The sequence below is a fragment of the Perca flavescens genome, chromosome 11 (genome assembly GCF_004354835.1).
Source record: "Perca flavescens isolate YP-PL-M2 chromosome 11, PFLA_1.0, whole genome shotgun sequence".
Taxonomy (NCBI): Eukaryota; Metazoa; Chordata; class Actinopteri; order Perciformes; family Percidae; genus Perca; species Perca flavescens.
In genome coordinates this window covers 15,053,274-15,069,877 of record NC_041341.1, presented here as the reverse complement: position 1 = coordinate 15,069,877, position 16,604 = coordinate 15,053,274, and the positions used below count along the sequence as shown (strand labels likewise).

The window sequence follows — 16,604 nt, the reverse complement described above, 5'->3', positions numbered from 1 at the left end:
AACATGCACGTACGCACACCTGACTCGCACACAGCTAAACACAAAACATCACTTTATGTGACAGAGATGAGAGCTAGGCTTTTGTTATTGTATTCCCCCTTGTTGGATGTGTGTGTGTGTGTGTGTGTGTGTGTGCGCGCTTTTTTTTTCCACTACCTTTCAGCGAAATAAAGTTGGGTGTGAGCCACGGCTGTGAGATTTAGATGAAAGACACAGCCTGGATGGAACGTGATTAAGAGATACGTTCTTGAGGCAAAACAGGACTTGGCATTTGCTGAGACAAAACCTAATCAAATTAAAGCAAAACATGGCCATTGTTGTGGAGTGTGTTCTCTGCTTGTGTCACGTTTGAAATGAAACACTGTAAAATAGATATGGGCTTGTGTCTGCACAGCATCACCAACACAGTGGTTTTATTCAGATTTACACACTAATGACGGTTGTGCCCAATGATGCCTAAAGCCCTTTATAGAGCTGTATGGGTTATAAAAAATGTTTACCATGATGGAGCTGAATGGCTCACTGAAACAGTATTATTGTTTACAAGTTATTTTTTTGAGATTAATTCACTCAGCAGAATTGTTAAATTCTCTATCCAGCAGGCCAGTTCATTCTTCCTTCAGTAAGTATTTGCCGTTCCTCCTCCCGTGAGTTCCCGCTCTTTACTGGTGCTCCCTATTTATTATTAGTCTATAATGAAATCTATAGTCCAACTGTTTCTCATTTTGTTTGTTTTGAATGAGCGCAGACCATGTCACGTTAAATGACAACATGCATCGTCTCCCTCTTTCTCCCAGTGAAGACATCTGTATGACATGATGAAGTTTCCTCTCTGAGTATCAATCCTGTAATTGAGCTCAGGGAGAGGAGACGTGATGTGCACACAGAGGAAGTGAAAGGCCTCTCTCGCTCTCCCCTCCATCCCTCCTTCCCACTCTGTCTCTTTCTCACACACACACAAACACACACCACGGGCTAACGCTGTGTACTCCTTTTTCCCCTCCATGCACACACATACACAACTCTTTCTCTCTACCTGCTTTTACATAGAATTTGTCAGTCAGCTCTCTTTAGATGCACATCAGCTGAAATGAGTGCATTAGCATTAGCTGCCATAATATCACTCACTGTTCAGGGCACGCTGCACAATGGCCCAGGCCTCGGCAGAGAAGAGAGACACGAGTGGAGTCTTGTAATAGTGTCTTCACAAGCTTTTTACAATGCTACATCCTGAGTGAGACAGCGTCCTGGAGCTACAATGTCTTTACTCGTGTCTCTTTATCCGTCCTGTAATGTTGCCTTCTCATTCTGCTCTTACGATACCGTGGATCATGAGGAAAATGAAGTGAGACCAGATTAAATATTAACACAACCTGACACGGTCCCCACCGGAGCTCCTATTCCACTTCACATGATACAATTAAAAACATTCCCACATGCATTGAGCGGAACACTTGAACATGCTGCTTTACAGATTTAAAATAAATCTCATACTAATCTATGGAGAACCTGACAAGGAGGAGGCCAAGGTTTCCATGCAGGCACTTAGCTGAGTAGAGAGTTGGAAGAAAAAAACAGAGAGAGATGAGGGCCTTACATTATTTATACGCGCTAATGGTGGCTGTCTGTGTGTGTGAATCAGCAACAGGACAATCTGCTAAAATAGACACACAGCTGTAATCAAGGCCATACATATCCTTTTCTTCTCCTGTTCTCTGCTAACTGCAGGGTCAATTGAAGTCAGTTTAGTAGCATTTGAAACTCTTGCAGTGGATTATCTTTTTTTAATGGAGACTAAAGACAATACAGGAGTACATTGCCATTGCCAAAGGAAAAGATTACCTCTGCAAAGCCATCCTGTGTACAAAAGGGATACCTCACACAGTTCCTACTGTAGATATCACTGTACACCGATAAGAACAATAGCTCATGTGCTTAACCTAGTTTTGTCCCCAAAAGGAATCCATTAGTCTTATTGCGCAGCCCTTAAGCTCAGCGTCACAGGGGGGAACCCACTGTTGCACCGCTACATCCATGCACATGTGCCTCTCATTTCCTATGGCAGTCCAGAAGTATCCTTCAACATCCTATTGTAAAGTTTACCAGGGGAGAGGTTCAGTGTAATAAAGTGCCCTGAGAGAAACGCTAAATGATGTAAATGCAGGCAGCTGCTGGTTGCTAATGCCGTACAGTATAGACGAGGAGGCCCAGGCGAATCTGGATGTGTACAGTATCTATATAACATTATGGGCTCTCTTTCATGTCCTCGTGCTCTCTAATGGGAACAATATGAAGACTAATGGTATAGTAAAAGTGAACGGAACAGTGTTTTAAAACCAAACTGCGACATACCGGTATTATGTTTCTGTTGTTTCAAACACAACAACACATTTGGGTGGCAAACACTGCTTTTAGTTGTGTGTGTCTTTAGGTTAAATATATGTGCTAAATTAGGTCACGTGAAAATATTACAATGGCTTAAACCACTATTGAAATGTAATAATGTTTAATAGGCTCCCCAACCTTTCTTGTGTGACGTTACGTACCCCCACAGGCCGTAGCAGTAACTCAAACTACCCCTATAGGCTATTCACACAAACCATCATGTTCCAAATATGTTCATTTTAATATGTTTTAAACCAAATGTTATTTAACACTATTAATTATATAAAAGGATATTGGTACGATAATTGTTTAATATGTTTTAATACAATTTAACTGTTGATTACGTTGGTTTGGTCAAGTTTGCATTTGTGTTAGCTACACTTGACATAAACTGGGCATTTCAACCATATAACCCTTCCACCATTTATCCAATACTTTTATCTAACTATTTCTACTGTTTATCCACTACTGCTCTGTGAAAGGTGCTATAGGCTACTAAACTAGAAAACTGCATGTAGCAAAGTGCAGATCTCCGCCAAGTGTGTCTCACACCCCCCTTCCCAAATAAAGTTGATTCTCAGTCAATTGTCCCTCCCGGTTCCCTTACGGTCAAGATGGCGGCGAATATTTAGCCATTACTTTAGTGGATCATAACGCATCGGGTATGGAATTAATCTGCAGATGCTCTGGTTCAAAATGAGACCAAACTTTTCTATGTATGTCAGTTTTTAAGCCACAACAAAAAGGGCAAAATGTGGCCTGCAACAGATGAGGTAAGTCTTGTTTTTATCTTAGCCGATTGCCGGAAATGCACTTTTGCTACTGAAGTTGTTGTTGATCACTTGCAGCCCCTAGCGGCCTGTTAAGAGCAGTGAGGAGCCAGCAGTCAATGGTTGTTAAAACAAGGCAGTCAATGAAATAGGTTCTTCAGAAAATGTAAATCTCCACAACAATGGTCCTTGAGCATGCAGTCATACATTTGCACAAAAGATTTTAGGCTGACTGGTGGAGCAGTATGCGAGATTAGCTGTGGACAGACATAGCCGATAACAAACACACGACCGAACGGATAAAAAACTTTACTAAGCTATTTTTTTATTCTTATTTTTTTATTTTTTTATAGTAGTGGAGCTATTCCACAATTTTTACAAATAGCTCCTGACCAGGGGCATAGCACAAAGTAATGGGCCCTCCCCGTATCCACGGCTATTCATTCTATTATCTTAGTGGACCTTCCTCACATGAGGGCCCTGTACTCGGTAGGATACCCTTTTCCCCTCTCAGTCTGACGCCCCTGCTCCTGGCAACAGCAGAAGTAGGCTACCCCTGTTGTTGGCTGTTCACTGTTGTACCGTATATATTTTTTCATATTCAGAGGGGTCATTTGCCCAAAATCTTTTTCAACATTCCAAATAGCGTGGGACATAAATGAACATGTAAGATATAAACTCTTGAGAAACCCTTTTAATCATGATAAAGATTAGTCGTCCAACAAAGCACTATTTAGAAAAACAAATACAGCAACACTGTCTCTGATCATCATTTTATAGTGTGCTGACACGCAAACTCTATTAAGCTGTCTTCAAATATGCAAAAATGATATGATTTTACAATGATTACATATTCACTTCCCCAGCTGGCTGGCTCCAAGCGTCTCCATTTGTCATCGACTATTGTGTCCAATTATATGATTAGCTTTGAACACTCCAGCACTTCGAGAGCTCTCGTGTGTTCTGCCGCGCAGAGTGATTCACAAACAAAGTCATTACAACATGTATTCACACATATCAAATAACAAAACAGATGGCCACTGCGCTCGCCGCCTGATTTGTTTTCCACACGAGTGGTAGATAAAAAAAAAAAAAAGTATTTTGTGCGAGCTGTGTTTAATGCTGACTGTTTTTATTCCCAAAGAAGAGCAGCTGGCTGTCGCGCTGTTAGATCAGCTCCTATGAAAGACAATCTTGTTTTCATTAATTTCTCTACAACAAAGGCACTTGTTGGGAAGATTTAGAATTACAGCGGGTAAAGCTTCCGGATAATTCATCACAGGGACTTGACAGGAAACTTAATTGTTTTAAATGCCAGTTGCTGTGAGCAGCATGGCTGGTTTTTCTTTGATGTCTAACAGGTGGGACAGATAGACGACCCTCTGATGTTTCATTCGACCTTTGACCTCTTGGTTATAAATCCACTTGTAGTCCACTGGCCAATAAACCTATCATCATGTGATCAACTGCAGTTCCCAGAATTCCATGTGAGATGGAAATCTTGTAGTCTGCCTCCTTTTATTAAACACGGTGTAAATCTAGCCTGTCTATATCCTACGGTCTGGCCACTTCTTGACCCATTAACACTGTACAAACCAGCCAAGAACCATATGGACTCCCTGTGCTGTTTATCCTTTTACCACCGTATCACATTTACTAATCTCAGTGAGAATTTAACTGGGCTTGGGAAAAGAAAACATTAATACAACCAGAAGCGTTTTAGGAATTGCACAGCATAAAGCAATCTATTTAGTTCTGTTTGCAATTGATCAGTCATATGATAATCATTCCAAGAATTGCTATGGTACATGTGGTTACACCACAGGGCACATTGACTGTCTAATTGTATAAGACATTACATAGTTACTCAGCCACACTGACTCACTGTCTAACCCAGTTGAGACTGTGTAGGGCTGACGGACACACTAACTCCATTATTTTAACAATTGGCAACACCAAATCAATTTTTAGCCTGGGTGATGTTTGTGCAGGACACCTATTAAAACCATCCCATGCAAACCTGAGTTTCTTTCCTTAATTTAAATTAAACAGTATCCTCACAGAAATAGAACTGTCACACATGCAGTACCTTCTAACAAATGACGTCTGTCATTTTAGGAATATATTGGGGATCATTTGCAGGATCTAGCATCGTATATTATTATAGTCCCAGCAGTAACCGACATTAAAGTATTCCTGTGCAGAAGAGGTTTTTCTTTCTTAAGGTTAAGGTTGCTTTAAATCTAGTAAATACCCTCGCTGACATCTCTTGAGGATGTTACTGTAAATGCACTTCAAGTGGCTGAATCATTGAACATCTGATCAATATGATTTGCATTGAACCATAAACACACTTTAGTCTGACTCCTGAAGCTGTGTCATTAACATTTCTGTGATGAGGTGGAATGGTTATTTCAAAGCATAAAATAATGAAATGTTTGCTCTTATAAAGCCAGTTGAAATGTGATAAAATGCAGAAACAGAAAAAGTATAAAGCAGAGAATCAAAAATATTGCACTACCCACTTTAAAAGTAAAAAAAGGCACTGTTTTGACTTGTTTGGCAGATGTGATCTAGCTGTGCCATGCTGCCATCACCTGGTCAATAAGTTAACAGCAACTTTCAGGACGATTGTGGTGAGTGATAAAATTATGTCTTGTATATATAAGTGGTTGGGCTTCAATTAAGACTTCCCAAATATGACACGGTGAAGTGGCACCAGTCAAGCAAACTTAATTATTTGCATGTGCATGACATCATGCAGCACCACTACTTATATTTAAGCCATGATGAAGCACTGAGGTGCTACAGAAGTGAAGTTGCAAATGTGGTGCAGCGACCAAACAAAAGCAGTTTCCTGTTGGTTTCCCCCCACCCCACACCCGTGGAGGCAGACAGGCCCTTTATACGTGTTGGTTGGCGTTGTTGAGAAGAGTTTCAATGTGCATAACAACAAAGCAAACGCTGCGATACTGTGGGCTATGTTTTGAATGATTATGAGCTTTATTTTCGCCTGCATGTATTACACCTGAGCCACACATACTCGTGCTTTGTCTGCCAAAGCAAAGATGCACAAAAAAACATCTCAAGTCTCATGGGTGAGTCAATCAGCTCTGAACACAGATGTTTTTGCCACAACAGCAGCACTCCCATACTGTGAGTGTAAATTACACCTTGGAAATTAATTGCAAGTTTAGATCCTTTTGATAATGAACCATGTACACAGTGAAGCATTCAGTGTTACATTGTGATCCAAAGCGTGCACAGCACATATCAGTGCGCTGTTTGACATGAACGTTTGACGGTTGTTTCATATAATTGCGCTGGTCAGGTTGCTCATTGATCGGATGCTGCCTGTGTGTGTGTGTCTGCTCTTCCGTCTCACACTTCGCAGATAGTTCCTGTACAGAATCACGCTGATCACCCTGTCCTGGAACTGTTTGGAGACAATGTAGAACAGAATGATATCTAACACTGTGCTCAGGTTCATCAGGAATGTGGTGAAGACCGCCCATGTGCTAAACCCTCCATCTTCGCCTGTCCCCACCAAACGGAGCACTAAACACACATGGAAAGGCACAAAACACACCAACATTTGGACAATCAGTGTGATGATAATGCGGATGGACTTTTGCTTCACTTTAGGTTTGAGTTTAGAGGTGCGGCCGTGGATCAGATTATCCACAATGACAATATAGCAGCCAATCATTATACATATGGGGACCAGGAAGAAGAAGATGAGCCGCACAAAGTTGACAAGGTTGTCATGGCGCATGTAGATGATGTCTTGCATCTTGATGCAGGTGGTGAAGTTGGAGACGCGATCGGGATCATCCTCAGAGAAGAGCAGGGGTACGGTGCTGCCCATGGTCATGAGCCACACCCCAATACTTGCCACCACGGCCTTTGGGACATTCCTCAGCTCCTTGCTGTGCTTTGGCTGAACGATGGCCATGTAGCGGTCAGCACTGATCAGAGCAAACAGCCACAGAGCCATGCAGGGGTAGAAGATGGTGAGAGCTGCACTGATTCGGCAGAAAATGTCTCCAAAGGGCCAATAGTCCTGGTGGTGGTAGACCATTCGGAAGGGAAGGAGCAGGATGAAGGTGAGGTCCACCACCGCCACGTTTATCATGTAGATGGTGACAGAGTTCTTCTTCTTGGTAGTGAGAGAAAACACCCATAAAGCAGTGACATTGACTATGACTCCTATGACGAAGACGAAGCCGTAGAAGATCAGGCCTGCCATGCGGTACTCCACCGGTCCCTGCTCTGGCTTTACAGCATCAGACTCCACAGACATGTTGGAGAAGTTTAGATCCAGCTTCATTCTGAAACTCAGCAATACATTGGTGTTTATTTCCACTGCTCTTTAAAACCATTTGTTTTTATGATGGAGTTGAACTCCTGTTAATTCACTCATGTTGAAAGGTCCTGTGCGTCTAGCAAAGTCTTAAAAAGGAAAAAAGGGATATGTTGGCCATATGTGGTGTCTCTACATACAATAAGTATGAAATTGATTAAATCTAAGATAGGTAGTTCTGTAATTTACTATCGGCTACAAAACTAGCATAGAAAAGGTACATATTTAACATAATATAACATAATATCTTAGATTTTGAGTTTGAAATGGTCCGAGGAGCGAGGCAACTTACTTTTGAACATTATGTAGACATTATTCCTCATTAGTCCACTCGAGTTTTGAAGTCTAAGAAAAAAAAACAGAAAACATAAACTCCATTAAGGTGTGATCTGAAGTACAGTGAAAAGTTCTGTGTTAAAGAAAACACTGGGTGTTGAATTACATCAGACTGCTTCTATATATGTTTCACAGTTTGCAGAACTTGCTGCCTGATAATTTGAATACTTATTTTTAAAAGCTGTGCAGCTGCACTGTAAAGACAGAGGCAACAGACCATCCCTGTCTAGATGTGTTATTAATTAAAAACTGAATAAACAAGCAAATAAAGAATTATATACACATTACACTGTATAAAGAATGGAGTGACGGTAATCTATGGTGAGGGTAACAACGTGGAAGTGAATCCTCAGTATCCCTGAGAAAGTGATGCTGTGTCTTGATAAGAAATCATGTGACTTCTGTGTTTGACATCAAAGCATTTTTCAACTGTACTTTACTGTCTGTGCAAATTGTGGATAACCATTTAAAATCAGAAAACCAATTAATGTAAAGCTGCCTCATAAAACAAATAAGTTGAGTGATTTAAATAAAGTTTGTCCCCAAACTCCAAAACACACACACACATACACACACACACACACACACACACACACACACACACACACACACACACAGCAAGTGACTATAAAATACGTTGTCAAAATTACTTTTTCACGTCCATCTTAAAGGTCAAACAGATCAGACAGCCTTTCCTGAACAATAAAAGACTGCACTTACCTCAGAAATCACACAAACATCTTGACAAGTTTGCGCCAACAGGTTTATGAAGCCGCACAGCGATTTTATCTGAGCACTCAGCCAAAACAGGGAAGTGAATGCTTTCTCAAAGGGTAAAGTGATGGAAATGGTGGCGAGACTGAACACAGTGTAAAGCCCCCTTCACTTCCTGAGTTACCCGCATGCTGTAGTTTCTGTACTTTTAGATTCCTTTACAATATCTACGTAGTTGGAACACAAAAGGCTACAGCTTTCCACAGTCTGCAATTACACCCCCTTAAAGAAAATGATGTGCCATTAGAAGTGGGAGTGTGTTTGGCAGGCAGAGAGATGGCAGATTTAGGGCGAGTTATTGATTGGAAAAGTGGGGTCTGTCACAGCACATTAGTTCTCAGGGGAGTAATCCACAGCAGGTTGCTGTGAGAAGCATCTGCTGCTGGAGAGAAGTAATTAAAAACAGGATGTTGAGGCAGTTGCCATATAAACAGGAAATAAGACGGTGGTAATAGACACTTCACGCTGATGCTGTAAGATGGTTTTACACCACGTCGACTTAATGGATGCAAAGCGCATACTTCAGGTGAAAAGCTCAAGGTCAGTCTGGACCCAGATTGAATACAGATTAATGTGTATGATTATTGTGTGTGTGTGGTATAAACTATGAATTGGGACATTTGGCTCAAAATTGTGCAATCAAAACTTCTTCTTCTCTTAACTGGTACTTTCCATTCCCACATTTAGATCTCATGAAATAGAGAGTTAATCACACGTTCCCACGACTTACAGCATTTCTTTATTTGTGGACTGCTCTCCACTGTCTATTTGGCCTCCATAAAAGGTTATATCTATTCGTCACAAGTTTTTTTGATGATGTAGTTTGATGCTGAACTTATTTCCATGCTTAATACATTATATATATTTTTTTTATCACAGTGCTCGGATGGAAGCTGCTCATTCAGTCTAATTCTTATTCCCGGGAAATAATTATCTATCGGCTTGTCCTCTCGATGTATCTCATACCAGATGGTACTTTGTGTTCAGTGCAATATGTTGTTATGACAACAGTCTGTGTGATGTTTTCCTCTCTTTGATACTTGTCATGTGGTTGCCTCCCTAAGTCCTCCACTCCATAATAAATCCTTGGTCTTTATTATTCACCTGCAATATAAATATAACTAAATAAGAGCATTCACTTGCCGGTATCTATCTTCTGTCTTTTCGTACTTCCCTTAAATTATTTTATTTTATACTTTAAACCATTCTTTAAACAAACAAAGATGAATTGATACTCTTGTTACCCCTGTCAATATTAAGATCTGCTGTAGAGTGCCTATGAAAAGCCTGTTTAAGTTCCTTTGCTGTCACCTCTTTACCCTGTTTTACACTGCCCTCTAGAGGCCAAAAATAATCACTACAAAATTATTATTATGTTTAGGTAGCATATATAACAATAATTGATTTTGTCTTGGAATAATCAATTTCTCATGCCTGCAAGTAAGTATAGGCTATTATAATATAATCTATTAGATAATATGTTAACAGCAATTAATGCCGAAAGTACCTTAACAGACCTTTTAAGCTACAAAACAAGTTTTCTCTTTTACAGTACAAAATAGCATCGAATTGTATCTTCATGATCATTTAATGTATTGTTCTGTTGGTATGTTCCCTTTTTACCAGCTGTCCCAATTCAATTTTTTTTATGTCTTCTGTCTTTTTCTTTCTTTCGATCACTGAGTTGGTAATTGAAGTTAGCTGCTACAGTGTAATTCAAAAGTTAAAGACCCGCACCAGACGTTTTAAAGAAGAATAAAAATTACTCTTCTTTAAATAGTAGTACATGTGTGTGATATGGCTTTTCCACAAAAGAATTCTATTAAATTGTTGAAAATTAGAGTTACATCCACTCCTCCCTTATTGAAATTCCATAATGCATACTGTTATATATACTGTTAATACATTTCATTGAAAAGTCTATCCTCAGGTTTCATATTGAACCAAGATTGACTTCCAAACTAGTTGTAATGTCACAAAATCCTGCATATACATACATGTCTTAAACTCAGTTTTAGGTGAGCAGAGAAACTTTTCCTCCTCATCACATGAGTGTGAAAACAACCTTCTAGTGTCAAACTCTGCATGTACATCCTTCTGCACAGTGAAGAACAGAGAGAAGTAACAATAAGGAAAACACATTTTCAAGTGGAGAGGGACTTTAAGTGAAGAGAAATGCATAGAGAGTTATCCAAATCTAAACTGCAGAGATGCTAGATGTATTTTCTGGACAATACACTAATGCTATTGACGTAATCAGATTATCACATTAATCAGAATGTATCTGTACACAATTGCAATGTTGTTTTAAAATAGTTGATGCTTCAAGCCCATCCCTTTAAATCAACCACTTTCCTCTAATCCCCAAAAGAAATCAGGCGATAGAAGAAAAGGGAGCGGTGAAGCAGGTGGCAATTATACGTGTGAAATACAGTGTTCACTATCGCTACACTATCAGCAAGAGACATGTTTCAGTAAAATATAATGAAAAAATGTAAAATAAAACCGTATGTAGGGGTCAAGATGCAAACAAACAGCAAAAAACACTCTGTAGTGTGTTACACTTGATAGCCAATGAATAGTACATCTTATTTTTCTACGCAAATTTTGGCAGAAACAGAAAGTGTGTGTGTGTGTGTGTGTGTGTGTGTGGGGGGTGGGGTGGGGGATCTGTGTGTGTACAGGCCAGAGAAACCTCTGTAACTTCTCTGTAAGTGCTGCAACTAAGTAACGATTAATCTGCTGGTTATTATTTTTTAGATTAGTCAGAGAATTATTTGGTCTATGAAATGTCAGAAAATGTATTACTTTGTGGTAATGTCTGAAATTCTACCATGGACTCACTGATTTCTTAAAACAAAAAGGGAAGTTTTCAAATGTCTTGTTATATTTGGGAAGCCGCAACTAGCTCTATCTTAACCTTTGTCTTGTTTCTTTGCCATCTGCTGTTAAGGCTTTCTTCTTAACTGTGATCACACATATGAAGAATGGTTGAGATGATTATTGTTTCTGCTTTACTTGCTGTTATTTCCATAATGCTTTACATTGAAGTATACTGCTGTGTTATGTCTATAAATGACTTCCTCAAAATCCAGAACTGAAAGCAAACTTGTTCCAAAGTACTAATTTAACATCAAAAAGAGCAAGTAAAAGCATTAACATAAATCAGCAAAACAATATAAACTATAGCATGTGCACATTTGATTTTTACATTCATAAAGGAAAGAAAAAAATCACTATATGCACCACAAACATCTGAAGACCGACAATACAAATAAAATATAAAGAAAGTTTCTTTCTACAGACAATCAGACTTAGATTATGGGTACACACACACTCCCACATGCTCCATGCAGATCTATGTGTTACTTGTTAAGCATCCTATAAACTGCGGGTGCTGTAGGTATGGTGGGGTGCCATACCATCAGCATGATTCTGCAGTGCATCATTTACATCAGTTGCAAAGTGTAATGAGGAAGCAATGTTATGCACTGTACCTCAGTGTGAAGTAATGCTGTGATGTTGAAAAACTTGTTAACACTTCAGGCTAGCATGCTAGAGACCGGTTTGCATTCTGCTGCAGACCAACAAGTTGTCTTTTGAAAACCACAAACTTTGACTTACCCCAAACAAAACTGAACCTAACCTGAACCATAGTTTGCCATATCCATTATCTAGCCCTTAACCTTAACCACATCTTAACTATACTGTAGTTGCATAGCTGTATTGTCGAAAGAAGTCTCTCTCAGTCTGTCGTCACAATATTCCACACATCAACAGGGTGTGGTAACATGCCAAGATATGAAGCAAAGCACCAGCAAAGACAAGAAAGAAGAAGACTGCAAGCTAGTAAACATGGATGTAAACGATGCTGGATTCAAAATACTTAAGAAAATGGCTTCACAATTGTTTAATGAGGAATGCGATGCACACATTTGCTAGATCTCAAGAATACACATATCACATTATGATGAGTAACACTCAATGTAAACATGCTGTAACTTCTAGTTTACAAGAAAATCCACAGGGCCATTAATTAAATGACATCATAGACCACACCTGCTTTTATCACAAAGAAATTATTTACAGACAGACAAATGTGTGGTACTTTCCAACAAATTAAGGTTAATTCTTGGCAGGCAGTTGAAATACTGAGTAGACAGTTCCCTAAGACAACTATGTGCTGAACTGAAACCTGAGGCAAAAAAATTGTGAAAAAGTTGTGAGTCTGATGTCTACATTAACATCTCAGTTCATAAAAGTTTATTTCCTTGCTGCAGTAACCTCTGCTTTCCTGAGAAATATGGAAATACAGGACATGCTGGATTTTCCTTCTTGAGATTCTCAGTAACTTTGTTGATGTTCTTTTACAAACCTTTTCTTATGTAATATGGTAAAAATATTAAAATTAACTGGATTTCTATGGCTTTGGATACTGTGTAGCTGCTTGAAGTCCCTGATCGCATAAGTGGGTCCATTTCAATGTTCGAAATGATTTGTTTGGGAAACAATTTGACCGGTCTTGATTAAAGTAGGCCCATGCGTAAAAAGTCCTCTCATCTTGTGTAACTCTTGGTGCCTCAGTTCTTTTTTACTCATTTACTCATCCTGGTGAAATTTCCTTTCTGTGAGTCTCTCACTGGTTGTACCTGCTAAACTATAACTGTTAAGATGGATCTTGTTGCCATCTATGACATCCTTGGAGGAGCCTTCAGGTGATGTCCTCACTGCACTGGAGAAGGACATGCTGACCTGTAGCTTCAGCAGCTTCCGAAGTTTCCTCTTGTAGCCCTTACAGGCAAAGAAGTAGATAAAAGGATCCAAACAGGAGTTGAAGTTCATCAGACACACAGTGATGTGCAGCGACACCTGAAAGGCCGTGAGATCAGCACAATCAGGGCTGGACACCAGCTTGCGGGTCATGTACTGCAGGAAATCAATGTGATAGGGGCTGAAACAGACAATAAACACCAGGGATACGCAGCAGATCACACCAATGGCCTTGCGGCTCCGGCCAGACTTATCCGTCAAATGGTTGGTCTTGGCTGTGAAGTGGAGTTTGGAGCACAAGACAGAGTAACACACAAGGATGGTCACCAAAGGCACGACATAACCAAGGAAGACGGCACCAATCAGCATAGTGGCAATGTGGTCGACCTTCTCAAAGTTGGGGTATTCCATACAGGTGATGGAGCCATCAGGTTCCATGTTGGTCATAGGCATGCTCACAACGGGGAGGGTCTGTGCCAGGACCAGCAGCCACACACCAACACAAATGTAGCGCACGTTACTGACCTTCCTGAATCGGCCAAAGCGCAGAGGCAGGACCACGGCGATGAAACGGTCTACACTGAGACAGGTCATGAAATTGACCCCCGCATAGGTGTTGATATAAAAGATGAGGCCAGAAATCTTGCAAAGGGCCTCGCCCAGAGGCCAGTGGAAGCCCAGAGCATAGTAGACGATCCTCGTAGGCAGAGAGAGGGTGAAGAGGATGTCAGAGATGACCAGGTTGAAAGAGTATAAGGTGGTGGAGTTGATCTTTTTCAGATTGGGACGGATTACATGGAGGGCGAGGCAGTTTCCGAGCAGCCCCACCAAGAACACAATGCAATAGAAAAGAGGCATGAGGACCCTGGCATAGGCCCGGTGGGCATACAGAGTTTCACACGTAGATTCATTGTTGGTGGATGGGATGTTGAAAGTCACAGGTGCAGCGGTAGAACCCATCTTGATATGTTAGGAACCAGTAACTGCAAAAAGGAAATTAAAATGTGTTAACGCTTTGGTTACTTTTAACATTGTGCATCTTCTTTTCTGTTTTACTTTCTCCTCTGATCCTAAAAACATACAGAAAATGTGTATTTAAAGGAAACAAAATCAAACATGTCCATTTACAAAAAGCAATGAAGCATTGAGTCTATACTTTTGTAGAAATGAAACTCTTTTGTCTAGTAAAATCATGGCAAGACCTTGCTTTCAAAAAGGAAACAAAACAAGTTACACTATGTGTCATTACTCCTGGCACTTACTGGCTGTGTCAGTAAAGAAAATAACAATGACAATGTCTGCCTGTAACAATAGAGATGTTTGTTTTTTTAAGTGTAATAAATTATTAAAAAACATTATTTTTTATGATTTTACCATATGTTGAAGGTTCTCCTGAAGACTAAATGAATGCACAAGGCTGATATGACTTTATTTGTATTTCTTTTACCCTCAGCAGGTAACTAAAACTTGATGAGACACAAAGTGTCCTGTGAAGTAGAAATGATTTTTTTGTGGTGTGTGGCGCCACCTTGTGGTTCTTTTTGAGCAAAGCCCAGCAGACGCCAAACTTTACTTTTGCCTCAGTTTCACTAACCAAGTCCTAACAATTTAGATCTCCTAAGACATAAGAAGAAGGTTTAAGTCAGATCTGATTTGCTTTGGTGTCTAACCTTTCCTGTTTTCACTTATCATAGGGAAATAGCCTATGTTTGAAGTTTGGCATATGAAGAAATGGCTTTTTATTTGAATGTCAAAGCATAACTGAGATACTTCTAAGTAAATTTCCAACCTGTTTACACATGAAAATGGCAATAACGGATTTAGAGATACAGTAACTGTCCTTTACTTACAAACTATTAGCCCATTCAGCCATTCATGTATTTAACTCACAGGACATAACTGTTGTTGTTTTTTAACGCTGTTTGTACCTAAAAGTGACACAAAGGAAGTGTGAACAATAACTCGGCTTTACTGTGATTCTGAATACAGCTGCAGCACTCTCACACTTACAACGCAAAAAAATATAAACTTGGTGTTGAGAGACGACCTTGTCTATGAGGATGTCAGCTTTCCCAGGGTGCTCTGCCTTAAAAGGGTAGGCAGTTGGAAAGTCATATTGTTTAAGCAAAAATATTAAACCGCTCTATCTGCTCGAGCACATGGTGCAGTGGCCAACATGGCCAGTCAACATGTTTCCTGGCCCATTTCCCTAAAGTGAAAGGGTATTTGGGGCAAAAATCCACTATTTTCCAAATGCATTTCTTTTAAAATTTAGCAATTTGAAAATAAATGTGTTTTATGTCAAAATATAGTTTGTCCTTTTCCAAAAACACTCGAACTGTTGTGAAAGTGGTTTGCTTGCTTCTAACTGTGGGTGTCGCAGCTGTGGTGAATTGCTTTGACTCTGGTGTTAGCACTACATTTCTACATAGAAGACCAGTGTTTTATTCATAATCCAGTATTCATTATGTTTAAATTATAGAGCCTACAGTTTGTAAAGTTGTGATGATTTGCCATTAGTTTTCAGACGTTTGCATGTAGTAGATATATCTGACTCTGGAATACAACACATTTTTCACAACATAAATCTATTACAAGCTAAACTGCAAGCAGACACAGTTACATGTATTATCCACGTACATTTCACACAATCTATGTCACTATGAATGATTCAATCTCAGCCTAAAAAAATACAGTTTGGAAAGAAAACTTACCTCACAAATGGAATATGTTTTTTGTCAGATTTGCTGAAATCACATTGATCCAGAAGACATGACACCCTTTGTGCAAAGATTAACTTAAATATAAGGGCTGTCCTGGCAGCAGTTGAACAATACTGTCCTGAATGAGAGCAGCATGACATACAGAAATCAAGATCCGTATCTGCTGCAAGTAACCATAGTGACAAAATATCCTGTTGTAGCTCTCTCTCTCTCTCTCTCTCTCTCTCTCTCTCTCTCTCTCTCTCTCTGGCAATGTGTGCATGTATTTCTCATACCTCTCTCACTTTTGCTTAACCTTTAAAATGTCCTATCTCTTACGACACACTTTTGAAACACCTACTGATTGAACCCAAAAGTAATGTGACACTTCACTGACGTGTGTAATGTTATATTTGTGATTGATAAAGCTGTGGGGGTTGAGCCATCTGTGACATATTTTGGGAAAGGAAAATCTAGGTTTCATACAGCATGCCACGCTATGCC

The 16,604-nt window shown here is 39.7% G+C and overlaps 2 protein-coding genes across 3 annotated transcripts; both read right to left on the bottom strand.

Annotated features, from left to right (window-relative positions):
• Positions 1-6,135: 6,135 nt before the first annotated feature.
• Positions 6,136-8,829, bottom strand: gpr18 (G protein-coupled receptor 18). Of its 2 annotated transcripts, none has more exons than XM_028591807.1 (3): positions 8,575-8,829; positions 7,811-7,863; positions 6,136-7,492 (listed from the first exon to the last, which is right to left on the bottom strand). In XM_028591807.1, exon 3 carries the CDS (start codon positions 7,483-7,485, stop codon positions 6,466-6,468), a length of 1,020 nt encoding a protein of 339 aa, XP_028447608.1. In that variant the 5' UTR covers positions 7,486-7,492; positions 7,811-7,863; positions 8,575-8,829; the 3' UTR covers positions 6,136-6,465. The 2 variants fall into 2 exon arrangements, with proteins under 2 accessions (XP_028447608.1, XP_028447607.1); XM_028591806.1 differs by having other exon boundaries at positions 6,136-7,486; positions 8,575-8,826.
• Positions 8,830-12,522: 3,693 nt separating this feature from the next.
• Positions 12,523-16,289, bottom strand: gpr183a (G protein-coupled receptor 183a). The gene is made up of 2 exons (XM_028591348.1): positions 16,113-16,289; positions 12,523-14,381 (listed from the first exon to the last, which is right to left on the bottom strand). Exon 2 carries the CDS (start codon positions 14,356-14,358, stop codon positions 13,228-13,230), a length of 1,131 nt encoding a protein of 376 aa, XP_028447149.1. The 5' UTR covers positions 14,359-14,381; positions 16,113-16,289; the 3' UTR covers positions 12,523-13,227.
• Between the last annotated feature and the right edge of the window lie 315 nt (positions 16,290-16,604).

Bases quoted from the DNA above. Each gene is read 5' to 3' on its own strand.
- gpr18 (XM_028591807.1), bottom strand. From the start codon at position 7,485: ATGAAGCTGGATCTAAACTTCTCCAACATGTCTGTGGAGTCTGATGCT.
- gpr183a (XM_028591348.1), bottom strand. From the start codon at position 14,358: ATGGGTTCTACCGCTGCACCTGTGACTTTCAACATCCCATCCACCAAC.